Source organism: Rutilus rutilus (genome assembly GCF_951802725.1).
Source record: "Rutilus rutilus genome assembly, chromosome: 25".
NCBI lineage: Eukaryota > Metazoa > Chordata > Actinopteri > Cypriniformes > Leuciscidae > Rutilus > Rutilus rutilus.
Genome location: NC_140229.1, coordinates 4788797 through 4806822, shown reverse-complemented (window position 1 = coordinate 4806822; position 18026 = coordinate 4788797). Strand labels below are relative to the sequence as shown.

The 18026-nt window shown below is 36.1% G+C and overlaps 1 protein-coding gene across 19 annotated transcripts in view; it reads left to right on the top strand.

Moving 5' to 3' along the window:
- Nucleotides 1–18026, top strand: part of camk2b2 (calcium/calmodulin-dependent protein kinase (CaM kinase) II beta 2) — a 71922-nt gene that overhangs the window by 36120 nt on the left and 17776 nt on the right. For 4 of the 19 annotated variants that reach the window (XM_084400166.1, XM_084400179.1, XM_084400165.1 and 1 more), the window contains exons 9-15: nt 119–213; nt 292–414; nt 622–705; nt 1661–1703; nt 6654–6734; nt 11779–11816; nt 17411–17443. In XM_084400166.1, the coding sequence (XP_084256292.1) occupies nt 119–213; nt 292–414; nt 622–705; nt 1661–1703; nt 6654–6734; nt 11779–11816; nt 17411–17443 (497 nt within the window). The remainder of the gene's footprint in view (nt 1–118; nt 214–291; nt 415–621; nt 706–1660; nt 1704–6653; nt 6735–11778; nt 11817–17410; nt 17444–18026) is intronic. The other 15 variants (XM_084400170.1, XM_084400180.1, XM_084400175.1 and 12 more) reach the window with 4 other exon arrangements.

The window sequence follows — 18026 nt, the reverse complement described above, 5'->3', positions numbered from 1 at the left end:
TAAATTAGTTAAACTATCTCTCGATCTCTCTCTATCTATTAAATATATAATTTTATAATATAATTTAGAGATTTGCATAGAATCTGGTATTAGTGAAATGTCTATAATGTCATTGCAGGAGTCATCCTGTATATTCTGCTGGTGGGATATCCTCCATTTTGGGATGAAGACCAGCACAAGCTCTACCAACAGATCAAAGCTGGGGCTTATGATGTGAGTCCCCTTTTGCTTTCGATCATACAGTACAACTTGTGGAGTCAAAATATAACTGTGTTCCTATGTTTCCTGTAGTTTCCCTCCCCAGAATGGGACACGGTTACCCCTGAAGCCAAAAACCTCATCAATCAGATGTTGACCATCAATCCAGCCAAGAGAATCACGGCACAAGAGGCCCTTAAACACCCGTGGGTCTGTGTGAGTATTACCGGCCACCGACCAGAACAAAATACCAACACACACCAGAATACTTATGCTTAAAGTCAACATGATGCCCATATTACGTCTGAGATGTGGTATATTTCAAGTAATGTGATCTGTTTTAGTTTTTATATTAACTTTAAGACACAAAAGACATTATTCTTATAATTTGAATCAATAAAATGATTCCTCTGTTTCTCACAGCAACGCTCCACTGTGGCGTCCATGATGCACAGACAGGAAACAGTCGAGTGCCTGAAGAAGTTCAACGCAAGAAGGAAACTCAAGGTCTGCTGATGTCTCTTCTTCAAAGTCACTGTACCTGAAACTAGGGGCCCTATCTTGCACCCAGCGCAATTGACTTTGTACACCGACACATGTATCATTCCTATTTTGCACCCGACGCAGAGCGGACTTTTCCCTCCACAGACGCACGTCAGTAAATTAGGGAATGAACTTGCGCTCCCGGGAGCGGTTCAGCGAAAAGAGGAGGTGTGTTCCGGCGCAAACGTTCCCTGGTGCTATTTTGCAGTTTCAGAAAACAATTCCGCCACTGACCAGGAAAAACCTAGTCTAAAGTGGCGCATGTTATTCATATGCTATTTTAAGGGCGCATGCTTGGCCATAATGTAGCGTGTGCACAACGCGCATACACTTTGCTTCTCTCATCTACACGCAGCAGTTCCCATTTTTGCAAATCATACATAATTACAAGGAAAAATATTACCACAGAGGGAAATCATTGTGGTGTCCATGAAGATGTGAAAAAATAGGCATTTATAATCTAGCTTACACATTTACCCAAATTATCATACGCCTGTTTAACCGAAGCTAATTTGTGTGTGTTTCTCCATCCCCAATGTCACTTCTCTGTGTTTTACGGCCCTGACAAGAACGTCGGTCTCCTCGGCTGTGAAACGCTCCTGGCGTGCGTCTGGCAAATCCGCCGTTATAATAGCAAACCGCCATGGAACAAGCGCGCCTGCTCTTAAAGGGAATGTGAGATGTCGCTCTGATTGGTTTATTTCACGTTACGCCCAAACCACACCTATGATTAATGAAGCTACTTCAGACCAACCCCTTTTAGATTTGCGAGATCTGCCCACAAAGTTACTTGCGTTTCGCATTTGATACTTGCGTTTCAGATCGTTAAAATAGGGCCCTAGATGTATTTCATCTGTATATGTCTGAAAACCACCGCTTGATTCTTCTGTTTACATTACTGTCTCTTTCTCGCATCTAGGGTGCAATTCTGACCACCATGCTGGTGTCGCGCAACTTCTCAGGTAAGTTCACATCAAGACATTATGTACTTAATCACTAGACCAACTGTTGCATAGACATAGTGCCCAAAAAGACAAAAACAAACGCCTGCACAATCACTCGACCAACCCGGACCGCGCTCGCTGAACTATCTGACTTCTTAAAGTAGAGGAATTAAGAATTACAAATCAATAAATGAATCTGACTTCTATTCTAAAAGCCTCAATTATATAATATTATAGTATATGTTAATATTTTTAATTAGCATTTCCTTTTATATTTTTACATTTAAATTTTAGTAATTTATTTGCTTTTGTTATTTTTATTGTTTTTTTTATTTAGCTTTAATTTATTTTTATTTTAGTGTTAGTAATTAAAGTAAACTAAAGTAATTTAGTTATTTTTAATAGTTGTCAAGGCAGCATTTATAATTTTTGTTAAAATTTTGCTTCTAATATTTATATTTTATTTTATTTTAGCTTTATTCCCGCCCCAATTTTGTTAATAGTTTTAGTTAACAAAAACAAAACTGACTCTTAAGGAATTGTTCACCCCAAAATGAAAATTGTGATCACGCCGAACTCGTATGACTCTTTATTTTTAGTTTAATGCATACAATTATGCAATTTTCATATGATGCAAGTGAATGGTGACTAGCAGCTCTAATGATTACAAAACATAAAATGAATCAATGCCATTTGTTTGCTATATTTCACGTCTTCTGAAACCAACTGATAGCTTTGTGTAAGAGTAAAAGCTTTTTTCCATGTCTTCAGAAGTAATATAGTGTATCGTGTGTATATATATAATATAATGGACAAGTAAAATGGTGCTTTTATTGTGCTTTTTGGATGGTCATCACTATTCACTTTTATCATGTCAAAATGAACATTCTGTCTGACAATTTTTTTCTGCGACGGAGGAAAGGAAATCATTCCTTGTTTTGGACAGACATAAGGGTGAGCAAATGATGACAGAGTTGTCATTTTTGGGTGTACTATCCCTTTAAATTATCTACTTAAGTATTTATGCTATTAATAAATCCCGCCTTGTGGTTTGAGGCATCAGACACTTCAGTACAAAAGGAAATCTCGCAGCTAAGGGAACGATGCGCAGTTTCTTATCCGACTGTTGGATTTGGAGAGCAGCTGGACGTTCAGAGTCGGGCCGTGTCCTGACAGATTGATTCAGAGACGTGTGGTTCTGTAGGAAGTGCGTGGCGATTGTGAGCAGCGGGCCTCGTATTTTAGATGTTTGTAGCTGTGCCAAATGCTGCTTGTGATAACTGGCGTTTATAATAACATGTGATTTATATCTGCTGTAATGAAGCATCTGCTCTCTCACTTCCCGACACACACACACACACTCTCCCTCGCTCGCACTTCAACAGCAGGCTGGTGGGCGGAAGCGACAGTGTTCCTGTTTGAGGAGTGTTTTAGATGGCCACTCTCTCTCTCTCTCTCTCTCTCTCTCTCTCTCTTTCTTGCTCTCTCCATCAGAGGCTCGTCACACGTCCTCTCTCTCCTCTCATTACTGTAATTACCTCATCCCGCGGGGTGACTCAGTGGTAGAGGAGGCGTGGGAGTGTCCGAGCATCACTCCACACACTTGCCCTCATATGTCATTCCCTTATCTTTTATTCGGCCTTTGATAGGGACATAAAAAATGTATATATATGTATATACAGTATATGCCCTTATTCTGGCTTTTTTGGGGGGGAGAAATTGAAAGAATTTAATCATCACAAAAGTCATAAATAAATCTGACTTGGCTATTTCATAGTAGAAAAAAATATTAGAGAAATTGTCTTTGATTAAAGAAAAAATTTGGACATTTTTATTTATGTAATAATATACATGCATACATACATTCTTTTTTTACATATATATATATATATATTCTTTTATATATATATGCTGTCAATTGATTAAAAAATGAACTAATTAACCATGATTAATCGCACCTAACATTTAAAGTTTTAAAATATTTTTATATTGTAGTAATTACACATTTAATCTCCAAATGAATGTAGAAACAACATACTGTAAAGACAGTAGCCTATATTTAAAATATTTGTTTAATGGCATCTTTTAATGAAAGAAAGCCAGTATCACTGATACCAATACGGCTACTAATTAATGAAATAATTTTTTTTCTCAATTTTTGCCATTAATTAAAGGCATTCAGTTATCAAACACTTCACAGTCGTCACTGCATGAATTATAAATAAAATATAGATTAATCTACAAAAGCTACAAAAGTTATTATTAAAGCTAAAAAAGAGCAGTGAGTGATTTTCTGTTTCTTTTGATCTTTGATTAACATTAATGTCACAAACTTGAACTCGTTTAACTGTGCTTGTGAGGATACTCGACAGACGGGCATTTTGTCACAGGCGCGCACCAGTAAGGCACTGCGTTCTCTTCGTGTCTTATTGCACTTGAATGGTTTAAAAGCACTTGTGTGAATAAGAGCGTGATCATATAATGTAACGCTTGCCAAAGGTTGACAGAAAAAAAACGGATGCTGTATTAATTGTGTTAATTTTGACAGCCCTAATTATATTATATTACATTATATTATTATTTACTTCATAAATTCATTAATAATAATATTATGTACATCTACTGTATAGACTTTTTGTTTTCTACTATGAAATTGCCAAGTCCAGTTAAGCCAATTATTGACAACAAATGATACTTGTTACCTATTTTTTGTTTTATGTTTTATTTTTTTATTTAAAATATTTAGCGCTTTCTTTTTTCTTTTTTTTCTTCTTTTTTTTAACGTGTATCTTTAACTACACGTCAAACATCCATTCAGTGAGCAAGTCCGGTTTAATTCAGCAACTTCTCTGAAGCACACAACTCAATAGATTAGATTCAAACCAATAACCCAGCGAGTCGTCTTGACTGAATCAGTAAAAGAACCAGCTCATAAAAAGTCGTTTGTTCATGAATCCGACTGTACTGTATGTACTGTACGCTTTTTTGAAAAGAGTAAATGTGGGTGAACATTAGATTGCATTATGGATTAATCTTCATCTCTTTGTTTACCTCCTCTCTGTCACTTATTTCCCTCTGTATTTCTACTTTCTTCTCACAAAACCAAAACTCCAACCCCCAAATAAATGCTTTGCCGTAGATCGGCGCTGGCAAAAGTGGCGTTTATTCCCCGCTGATAGGAGAGAGTGGCTCCCCGAAGAGAGCTTGACAAGAAAATGAGCCTTTTCTTTATTCCAGAATGACAGGGGAAAACTCATTATATGATTACTACTGTAATGGACTCTCAAAATCCCTCTCTGGTTGCAGACAGCAGCTTGTGTTTCCAGCTAACTCTCTCCACGCTAACACACACTGTTCTATCCTTTAGTTTCTCTCTCAATGTCTACAGCAGTGCTTCTCAACTGGTGTGCCGTGACCTAAAAATGTATCTAACTGCTAACGTCAAAGGCCTTATGTCTGTGGTGCTATGGTGTTAATTTGTCTGTCACTTGGCAGAAGAACATTTTCAGCGCATTTGGTATTAATGTTTTACGTCAACTCGGGGTTTGATCTTATGATTTACTCTTCAGTGCGTGTGCCTGAAAGTGTGACATCTGCAGCGACCGGCCAATCAGCAATCTCACAAAACATGGAGAGCATCAGTTTCATTCAATTGCATGGAAATATCTGGCTGTATTAATGCAAGTGAATCAACTACATTTATTTATTTAATTAAATTATATAGGTTCACAAAGAGTGGAAGTTAAAGTGGTTTAAAATCTTTATATATTTTAAAGCTTGTATTTATATGTAAGCATATTAATATTAATATTTAAAAAAAAAAAGTTGAATATTAATTGTCAAAATATATTTGCTATGTTGCATCAGATAAATGTCACTTTGCCCACTGCTGATTGGCCCAGGTTTGGTTTGCAATCTCTCACCCATAGGGGCACCCAGACAGTGAATCGTTTCAATCATAGGTCGATACAGGACTTTTTTTTGTTGCAAATGTCGATTAATGCTTTCATTTTGTTTCTTTTTACGTACATTCATAGTGAGGGTGTTCGATATGACCATAAACTTAATTTTATTTCACAATATATATAATGATATGGTTATTTTAGCTGGAAATCGAGTTGTTATAGTTAGGTTGTTACTTTAGATGCCAATTCTTGAAACCAGTTTCAATACAATTTCAAAAAGTTAATACTTGCCAAATGTTAAGTAAAAAGCTTTCAATTAAAAGCAATTATTGAAGCAAACCAGTAATCAGTCAGTATCAATATAAGAACAATTAAACAAATGACAAGCAGAAAAATGTAGTAGTAGTAGTAGTAGTAGTAGTAGTAGTAGTAGTAGTAGTAGTAGTAGTAGTAGTAGTAGTAGTAGTAGTAGTAGTAGTAGTAGTAGTAGTAGTGAGAAAAGCTACAGAAATGTAATAAATTAATACCGGTAAATGTAAAATAAAACACTGCATAGACTTCACTGGGTTAAACTTATATTCATCTTATTAAAATAAAAATATTTATTCAGTCAGTTAATAGTGAAGTAGAATAATACTTCACAGAACCGTAATTAACTCAATTTTTAGCATTTTGACTCAATTATTGATTGAAACGAGCAATTCATGATTCAAAAATCCATGTTTCAAGATCTATGCATATGCATCCGCAGGATTTGTAATCGATGCATCGAGAAAACAAGTGAATCGTTTTACTTTTTTCCAGAATAAAACCTTTTCCAGACGGTTATATGTGTAGCCTAAGAAGAAAAGAAAGAAAAAAAACAATACAGCTTTTTGAACCTGAAAAAACAAATGGAAACCTTACTTGGGTAGCCACTAAATCTGGCCTTCTGAGATAGGCTTTTTATGGGGGGGTTACTTTTGAGCATTACGCAATATTGATTCAGTGTTGGCAAAACCAGTTGAGAAGCAGTGGTCTATGGCACGATGGGCATATGTGTGTGTCTGTGTGTGTGTGACAGTGGGCAGGCAGACCACGGCTCCCTCCTCAGTGTCTGCGGCCGCCGCTGCGGCAGGGACCACCGCCGGTCTGGTGGAACAAGGTAGCCCTCGTCACATCCATCCATCTTCTCATGACTCATATTCAGCATGGAGCTTGGAGCATGTCACGGTTACAGCGGTCTCGTGTTCAGCACTGCGGACGCCGCTGGCTGACTTTGGGAATGGCCATTAGATCTCTCCTTCTTTATTCCTTCATTTCTCTCTCTTTGTCCTCTCCATCTCTCTGTTTTGCAGGCTTCATGAAGCCCCGTTCACACTGACTGCGGGGTCACTTCGTGTAGCTGTATCGTTGATTGTAGTGGGCGTTTGTTCTGCCCTGGGCTGCGCAAACAGCCATTGTTTGTAAAAAAAAAACCTCATCGCAAATGAAGCAGCTGAAAAATTAGAGTTCAGGAGAGGAACGTCAGTGAATAATGCATCACAAGATGCGCGATTATAAATGCATGAAACAGAATCGTTTAGAATGCACAGTTTCTGACACAGTTTGTATTAGATCAACTGGTAGAGAAAGAATAAGAAATGTTTCTTGAGAAGCAAATCAGCATATTAGAATGACAATGAAGACTGGAGAAATGATGCTGAAAATTCAGCTTTTGCATCAGGAATAAATTATATTTTAAAATATATTCATATAGCAAAAAAAGAAAAAAAATCACAATATTACTGTTTTTACTGTATTTTTTTTTTATCAAATAAGTGAGTATAAGAGACTTCATCATTAAAAGATCTTATCGACCTCAAACTTTTGAACATTAGTGTACCTGAAGTTGTTTTGGATAAAATGCAAATCTAAATGCATTTGGATAGTGAAATTACTCTCTTCTATTAGTGGTTGCTGCTCTATTTGCGTGAAGGAAAAATAACGGTAACACTTTACTTAAAGCCTTTATGTATAATGCATTATAAAAGTATTTTAAATGCATTAAATATGCCTTGTTGCACCGGCAATAGTTTCTGCTCAAACCAGCTGCTATTAATAAAAATGAAAAATTCCTCATCATTTTGTTGATGAATCACTATCATCACTATCAGTGTGAACGGCTCACAAAATCATCTATCTTTTCTCTCCTCTGCTGGAAAAGCCAGGTCATATTAGTTTTAAGCAGTCAAGTTTTTGTTTTTTTGACTGCGGGTTTTTGCTGATCTAAAATGGTTTAACTGTTTGGCCAAGATCTTCTACCAGATCAAAACCACGACCCACTAACCATCTAGACCAGCATATGTTAAACTTAGAACAACATATTTTTCCACAGCCAGACTGTATTATATGCATTATCGTCTTGTTTAAGCTGAACTTTCATTGTTTCTGGTCTGGATGTCCACATCCCTTACGAAAATTAAACTTAAAATACTTTTACTACAAACAAAACCAAAAAAATCATGGTTACTAACCATGGTAACCACAAATTAAACATGGTTTTGCTACACTAACCATAGTTTAACCATGGAATTTGTTATACAAATGGTATCAATCTACCAAAAAACAATGGTTACTCCACTCTTACCACAATAAAACCATGGTTTATTTTCATATGCGTATGAATAGAAGTGAGTGGAGTGCGGAGACTGCAGATTCAGATGTAAACATAAGACATGTAAAGTGACAAGTGTAATGTGCAGGTAAATCTGAAAAGTAGTATCGCAGCAGATTCAGATTTAAAGTGGCATTTCAGGAGCTGGATTTTCCAACAGGGTCCATCTATCTCTCCTTATTTCTTTTTTTTTGCACTCTCTCGCTCTCTCCATCCATCCATCCATCCATGTGCAATCTGTCATCCTTCAGTCGTGTCCTTCCTCTTCTTCCCTTGGGTTTCTTTTGTGTGTCAGATCTCTTGATTATAGGTTTCTCTCTCTTTCTCTTGCCCGATGACTGAACGTTGCACGAGAGCGCACGCATGTCTTGTGATGCAGGAGAAGCCTGATGTCATCCGATCCGAGTGCATGCGTCTCAAACCTGTGTGTTCGGGAAAGGGGGTTCAATGTCCTTTCGGCATTCAATTATAGGACACTTTTACTCCAGCATCTATGCAGCAAGTTTTCAGCGATGGTTAAAGGAATATTATTAGCTTATTCTGAGTTTAATGTCTGTGGACTCCTGTTGATTGCCACAGATAACTTTTTGCTTTTGTTTGTAAATGTACATTTTCATTGAGCTCCTAAAGCAGGGTTTTCCCAATCCGGTCCTTGAGTTTACCTCTAACCCTGATCAAACACACCTGAACAAGCTAGTCAAGGTCTACAGACTTCCAGGTGAGTGTGAACAGGATTTGAGGGAATCTCTGCAGGGCGTTTGTCCTCCAGGACCGGATTTGGGGAACCCTGCCCTAAAGGGATATGGTGATGGAAATAATATGAGATGCGAGGAGAAATTATGTGTTGTGCTTCTCTGAGAAACTTGCCTCTGAGAAAGTTTATCTGGGGAACACATCAGTCTTGTGAGAGACAAAGATTATTGCGGGAACACAATTTTTGTGAGGGAACACAATGCAATGCAATGCAAAAGTTACTCGGCAGAAACAAAGGTTTTGCAAGGGAACACAACGTGGCACACAAAAGTTTTGTGAGGGAACGCAAAGTTTCTCGGGGGAATGCAAAAGTTTTGCACGGGAACATAAAAGCATTGACATATATATTTTTTTCTTCCCATCTCATATTTTTTCCATCACCATAAGGGCAGTTTAACGGCTCCATACATTTTATATAAATATTTAAATTAAAAATGTTTTTTTTTCTATGTTTACATTTTTATTTTATTTTTCAAAGTCAACAGTGGCAAATACAATCCATATACATTATATTGAAATATAATAATACCTTGTGGTCCATTTATACTTGACATTTTTTGCAAGTTTTGAATTTAGTTTGGTTGAACAGCATGTGTAACACAACGGTTTACCCATAGTGCATTGCTTCACAATTTTAAAATAATTCCTGGCAGTCGGAATTATTAATTTTGATCATTTTGATCTTTTTTGTAGAATCTTTTTTTCCCCCACAGATGCCCATCTCTCCGTCTCTGCTCCACGTCTTCACTGTTTTTGTGTGTGTGTGTGTGTGTGTCTCAGAGGTTTTAGGTGCATCGGGTTTATTGCCGCCTCTAGGTGTCACTGCAATTGTGTCATGGAGGAAAAGGCTTGATAATGGCACAACATGGCAAAGATAAAGATTTGAAACTCAAACCAAAGATGGAAAGTTAACCTTTGTTATATGGCAGTTAAGAAACACACATTTGAACCCCCTGCCCTCGTCCAGACGAACACACACCAGATCATGAACCAGTACTGATCTCTCTCTCTCTCTCTTAATCTATTCTTTCTTAATCTCTCCTTCTCTCCATTCCTCTCTGCCTCTAACATTTGTGTCAAGGTAAGATTCTCGCTCTTTTTCTCTCTCTTTCTCAACCCTCCCCTCCACACAGCACCTTCTTCTTATCTGCACGGATTAATAAAGTCAGGGACTTTAGCGCCATAGAAACGCTAAGAATATTTATTTCATCTTGTCAAGGCAGCAAAGATTTAAAGTTCACACAGGATTTGCTGGCTCCATTTCATTTGATTTCATTTTAGGGATGTAAAGTTGTCAATTACAGTTTTTATTCACTTTGACAAACTTTAACATCCTCGCTTGTGGCAGGAATAGCATTTTATGGAAACAGGTGTTCGCCACCTCATGAAGCAAATGTTTGAACGTATCATGCTTAAACTGCACTGTGTGTGTGTGTGTGTGTGTGTGTGTGTGTGTGTGTGTGTGTGTGTTTGTGTGTTTGTGGGTTTATTTAACTGTACTTTGGAGAGAAAAGTGTCCTAGAAGTGAACTAAATTAAAGGTTGTTAAAAGCATTTATAAATAAAGTGAATAATATACATTACCAATCAAATGTTTTGGATCTGTAATTTGTTTTACTTTTATTCAGCAAGGATTCATAAAATTGATAGAAAGTCACAGTAAAATTGCTTAATATTTCTATTTCAAAGAAATGTTGAACTTTCTGTTCACCAAATAATCCTGACAATTGACACAAAAATATTAAGTAGCACAACTGGTTTCAACATTGATAATAATAAGAGAGATTTCTGGAGCAGCTGAAGGATCATGTGACACTGAAGACCGGAGTAATGATGCTGAAAATTCAGCTTTGATCACAGGAATAAATTGCGTTTTATATATTTGCATAGAAAAAAGGTATTTTAAATTATAATAATGTTTTTTTGTTTTTGTTTTTTTTTGATCAAATAAATGCAGCCTTGGTGAGCAGAAGAGACTTTTAAAAACATTTAAAAAATCTTACCGACCCCAAACTTTTGAACGGTAATATAAAAAAAATTCTAAAAATGGAAAAAAAAACTTCTATTTTAGGGGTTGAATTAGAGTTTAGATCAGGTTTACACTGCAAAAAATGAAGTAATTAATCTATATTTTTGTCTTGATTTAATGTAAAAATATTCTTAAAACAACTATTACCTGAATACCGATTTTTATGTTTCATGTTTATTTTGATTTATATCTTGTTTTAAACCTAAACCTCAGGTAATTTACTTAAAGCAGCAACAAAAATCTAAAGTAATTTGGCTTTTCAAGTAAGTTTGTTTAATGGATGTTTAGTAGCTATTAATTTGCGTTATATAAAGTAGTATATAAACAGAAGTCTATACTATGCATTTAGCTGGGTACCTGTGCGTGCGTGCGTGTGTGTGTGTGTGTGTGTGTGTGTGTGTGTTTGCTTGCACTCTTCTGCACGTGCACCAGCGCATCCCCTTGCGTTTGCATGGCAGTCACCGACCCCTCTCTCCTCGACGGGGTGTTTCGATCACATCGAGTGATTTTTATTTGACCAGTTTTCGCTCTGGGCCGCACAGTGCATTCGCTAACACACAGCACACTTCTGCCCGTGATGTGTGTGTGTGTGTGTGTGTGTACTCATGTAGTGTTTCTTTAATCCTCTGGATGTGGGACGGGGGGATTTCCCCAGCTGGCTCGGACAGTTATGTGACATGTCAGGCCGAGCACCATTAGCGCTCCTGTAATGTTGACTGTTGCTCCTCTCCCAGCGTGCTGATGTTTGCCTTTCCTCTCTCCCCGTCTACAGCAGCCAAGAGCCTGCTCAACAAGAAGGCCGATGTCAAGGTAAGACCCCGTTTATTTCCCTTCTCCTCTTCCATTTTCACACCTTTTTCTCTTTCTCTTCGCATTTGCCCAGTTTCCCGTAGAGGAGGGATCCTGAACGTCTCGTGTCTATTAAGTGCTGGAAGTTTTGATTTGGTGTCTGAAGCTGATCTGTGTGTGTGTGTGTTTGCGTTCGCTGTGTCCGTCTCCATGTTCTGTGTGTTTCTGACTCTCTGCAAGATTAGATTCAAGTGATCAAGTAAGATGAGGTAGTGGTGGGTGGTATAATAATCTTGTTTCATAATATGAATAATATTACATTAGTGTCAGGATATATCACAATATAGCTATTTGTTCCAGGATTTCAATCCAAAAATTACAGAATCATAAACTAATGCCTGTTTTGGATAATTCAGTGAATAAAATGATTCACAAATAATCTGAATAAAATTCAGTTTTATTATTTGCAACTCAATGGATGGATAGCGAAAGATTCTGCATAACAAATGAATGATAAATCTGGCAAAACAGCTTTACTTTATGTGACAGTTCAACAATTAAAATTCATTCATTAATTCAAAAGCATAATAATAATAAGGTTGGGTGAGCCGCACTTGAAGGAGTAAAATAGCCTTTATACGAACAACTGAATATTTGTGATGTTGCAACTAGGGTTATTTTAGTATTTGTGCTATTTTAGTATTTATTAATATTTTGAATTAGCTTCTATTTTTGTTTAATTTTATTTATTTTTTGCTTTTGTCATTCTTATGTTTTTATTTGTCAAAAAAATCTATTTTATTAATATTATTAATATTTCTTATTTCTGTTTTAGTTCTGTAAGTTCTGTTTTAGCACAACTTAAAATTGCTTTGTTTCAGTAAATTGCTAATGCAACACACACACACACACATACATATATATATATATATATATATATACACACAAATATGATGTAAACAAAAAAAATTATGTTAGATATTAATATATATTATATATGAGATGCGAATATATATATATATATATATATTTTAAAAAATGACTGCTACATCACTTGTATGTTTTTATATATATATATATATATATATATATATATATATATATATATATATATATATATATATATATATATATATATATATATATATATATATATAAAAATATTATTATTATTATTATTTATTTTTTTATTTTTATTTTTTTTATTATTTAATTCAGATTTATTTTTAGCAAACAAAAACTATTTTTAAATGGTTTTAGGTATAGTTAATAGCAACTCTGGTTGCAACCTTAAACAACTTAAACTACATAAACATTGCACCATGAACTTCTGCAATAGAAACAATGTTGCAGAATCTTCACCAGTTTACCCGTTTTTGTCGTCACACAGTAAACACTCAGCCCAAGTGTAAGCTTGATTTTTCAATGACTTCTGAATCTTATTCCGTTACGCCTATATAATTCACCCATTGAGCCTCAGTCATTGTTCGAGTCGTGTCCACGGCCCGGCGTGCGTCACACGGCATCAGGTGAACGCGCACAGATGTTGACCTCTGACCTGTAATGAGCTGTTAGAGAGAGTGCACTTGCAGGTTCATTTGTTCTGATAACAATTAATCCTCTCAGACAGAGGAAAAAGGTCGGCTTTCACCTCTATTGCGCCGCAGAATTAGAAATGAAACTGTGACTGCTCTCTATTAGGGATTGGATGTGGGGTCTAATCTAGAGAATAATCCCCTCCACTCGCAGCATTAATCATGCGTTACGTAATCTTTTAGCCTGCAAGTTTTTATGAGGCCTAATGCTAAAAAAGCTCCCCAAGGAAAATCCTGCGACTCTCTCCTGCGCTGATGCTGCGTTTCTGTAACATTAGTCCTGAATAAATGAGGATATTTGGGCTGAACCGTCTCAGACATTATGCTTTAAATTTGTTCAGTGTGTTACAGGTTAGTGAACTTGCTTGAACTTTAGCTTCCTCGCTTAAGTTTCTCATCCTCTTGCTGGACGTTAATTTTCATTTCTGGGTGAACTGTACAAGTTTTATACTGACATAGAAAGATATCAAAGATGTTTGGGGTCAGTTACATTTTTTAAATGTTTTTGAATAAGTCTTATCTTCACAAAGGCTGCCTTTATTTGATCAAAAATACAATAAAAAAACAGTAATATTGAGAAATGTTACTGTAGTTAAAAAATAGCTGTTTTCTATTGGAATCAGGGCTTGACATGAACACCCGTGTAACACACTCACTCATTATAGCCATAGGTGGGTTATATTTTATATATAATATATAATTTTTTTTATTGTATTCTTTTAAAAAGGCATTTGAAATAATAAACTAAGTGCAATGTAGTGTTGTAAAAAAATATAGATTTTTCGATATATATCGCTACTGAAATATCTAAAACTCTTCCGATACTCATTTTCCACAGAATAGATACACGATACCAGTGCGCTTTCTCTCTCTCATTTCTCCGACAGCGAGAGACACACAAACCCGCCTCTCCTCACTCACTTGTTTCTTTTGCTCCGGATGAATATCGTTGGTGTTACAGGGCTTGAATTTCGGCATGGGATTGCGCGTGTTGTGCATAATTTTACTCATGTTTACCCAAAGTGGGCGCACATAAAGTCGCTTCTCAGCACTAAATTGAGTTCTTTTTCGCTGCTTATTGCTTTTAAACAGTCAAATACACACAAAATTATGTAAAAATGCCGGTCTACACATAAAGTATTCACACAAACACAGTCAGTTATGTTTTAAGTGAAAGTAAACAGATGAGAAAGAAAACGCATGTGTAACAGTATAATGGATCTGTGCATCAGGTCTTAAAGTGACAGCAGCCTAATATTCCTGCTGGCAAATTATGAGATAATATTAAAAATATCTGTATGGTAGTTTTTTCCCCCCAATGGTATCGATGTCAAAATTGTGGCCAGTGAAAATGATGAGTGGCTAGTAACTTTGGAAAACCACTAGCCACAGTGGCTGGTGAGCAAAAAAGTTAATGTCAAGCCCTGATTGTATATATTTTAAAATATAATTTATTCCTGTGATCAAAGCATCATAACTCCAGTCTTCAGTGTCACATGATCCTTCAGAAATCATTCTAATATGCTGATTTGCTGTTCAAGAAACATTTCTTCTTATTATCAATGTCGAAAACATGTTTGTGGAAACAGTGATACATTATTTGATGAATAGACAGTTCAAAAGAACGTTCTTATTTGAAATAGAAATTAATTATGATTAATTTAATGCATCCTTGCTGAACAAAAGTATACATTTTTGCTGACCCCAAACTTTTGAACGGTATTGTAGTGACCAATATTTCCTCTGACTCTCTCTCATCCGACTGCGGTCGAGTCTGAATCAGCTCATCGCCATCAGCATTTCCGTCAGACTGAGCTGAGCTCACTTCCTGTTAGCCGCGGAGTGGATCTCATCCACAAGTTCACTCGAAACTGCACCTGCGGCGGGAATCTTTTTTTGAGCGCTCTCATTATCCGCTCGGGCAGGTGTTGATCTTTCATCACCCCTGTAAAATCCTCAACTGTGCTAATGAGCCACTTTCAGTCTCTCTGCCAATCATTCCATGATTCCTCCTCCCACGCCTCACATTAGATCCACAATATCATCCCAATCCCGAGTGTGAGAACGCCGGAGGGTGGACCTCCTGGATGGGAATGTAGCTCACGCTCCAGGAATAGTTGGCGGTTTGAACCCTGGGAAGCGGGAGACAGAAATAGACCCTTCCACTGCTCCTCACTCATTGCTTAGCAACTGGCTTAACACACTCCTCCATTCTGACATTTCCCTCCTTTTTTCTGTGCTCTCGCTTTCTTGCTGTCTTGCCGTTCGTTCTGCAGTACGATGAAGAGCATCACTACGGGATGAACTGCATGGATGATCATGGCTTAACTCTTAGAGACCCCCACAAACACAAGTTCAGTTCGAAAGAAAGAACAGATGAATGAAATGGACAGGAAGTAAAAGACGACAATAAATATTAGATGGATATGAATTTAGACCCTTTCAAGTCACAACTATGAATTTGAATCTATCTCATCTATCTTATTTATCTATTTTTCTATTTATCTATCTATCGTTCACTCGTTTGTTTGTTCTGTCTATCATTCGTTCATTCTTTCGTTTTATCACTTGGTCATTCTATCTATCTATCGTTTTGTTTGTTCATTCATTTGTTTGTTCATTCTATCTATCTGTCTATCTGTCATTTTATTTTTGTTCATTAAATCTATCAATCGTTTGTTTGTTCACTCATTTGTTCATTCTATCTATCTATCTATCTATCTATCTATCTATCTATCTATCTATCTATCTATCATTTTATTTTTGTTCATTAAATATATCAATAATTTGTTTGTTCGTTCATTCATTTGTTCATTCTATCTATCTATCTATCTATAAATCTATCTATCTATCTATCTATCTATCTATCTATCTATCTATCTATAAATCTATCTATCTATAAATCTATCTATTTATCTATCTATCTATCTATCTATCTATCTATCTATCTATCTATTTATCTATCTATCTATCTATCTATCTATCTATCTATCTATAAATCTATCTATCTATTTATCTATCTATCTATCTATCTATCTATCTATCTATCTATCATTTTATTTTTGTTCATTAAATATATCAATCATTTGTTTGTTCGTTCATTCATTTGTTCATTCTATCTATCTATCTATCTATCTATCTATCTATCTATCTATCTATAAATCTATCTATTTATCTATCTATCTATCTATTTATCTATCTATCTATCTATCTATCTATCTATCTATCTATCTATCTATCTATCTATTTATCTATCTATCTATCTATAAATCTATCTATCTATTTATCTATCTATCTATCTATCTATCGTTTTATTTTTGTTCATTAAATATATCAATCATTTGTTTGTTCGTTCATTCATTTGTTCATTCATTTGTTCATTCTATCTATCTATCTATTTTTGTTCATTAAATCTATCAATCGTTTGTTTGTTCATTCATTTGTTCATTCTATCTGTCTATCTATCTATCTTTCATTCATTCGTTCTATCTTCTATCTATCTATTGCACTATTGTTCTTTCTATCTATCTATCTATCGTTGTATTGTTCTATCTATCAAACCGTGAACGTTTTTTTTTCTCTGAAAATAAGCTCATGAGTGTAGAGATACAGGAACGGTTCTGTCAACACCTGCACTGACTCCCATCAGCTGGTTATTGAGAATGAGAAGAGAATGAGAAGTGAATGAGAATGAGAAGAGAATGAGAAGAGAATGAGAAGAGAATGAGAATGAGAAGAGAATGAGAAGAGAATGAGAAGTGAATGAGAAGTGAATGAGAAGTGAATGAGAAGAGAATGCCTTAAGGGCTCTTCTGTACATTAAACCACATCAAAACCTCTTTTATCCACCAGACAAGTTTACTTTCTTGCCAAAAACCCACACCTTGCTTCACTTTATCTCAGCCTTCCTCCCTCTCATATGTCTGTCCGTTTCTGTGTGATTAATGTTCATCTCAGCGTTCATCATAACATGTATTTAACTCTCTCATTCCATCCCTCCATCACCTCCTTTCCACCCAGAAACGGAAATCCAGCTCCACCGTTCAGTACATGGTGAGAATGATATTTAATCCTAATCTCTTTATCCCTCCATCCCTTTCTCATCTCACTCTTGTTTATCCATTCATTCATTTGCTCATCCTTTTGGGCTTTTGTGTCATTTAATGCATAATGTGGAATAAATCTACTCTTCCTCTGTAATGATCTATATTGATTCTTCTCTTGCTCAAATGCCAAGCGATTGATTTAAAGGGTCAGATGGCATTAAATGACTCCTCAAACACAGGGTGAGGGTCTTCAGACCTGCCGTAGTGTTTTTGTGTTGGCGTTAGTCATGATGTGGAGGGTTGTAGCGAGTCAGTGTTGACCTTTGTAGTGTATGTTTTAGATTGTGTCTGTTGTGTTATCGCTTCCTTGCGTCTGTGTCTGTCTGATGTTGTCTGTGATTGTACTTCCCGTAGCTTCATAAGGGCTTTCCTACTGCATCTTTCTCTAAGAAAGCAGTGGACCAACCACAGTTTTTCTGAACTTTTTGCTTACTTCATTTTGATTTTGAATGCTTTCATTCAGCTTGCTGGAAACAGGTCATAGCATCTTAAGCTGAAGAAGCTGTGGTCCAGCTCTAACCAGCTTTACT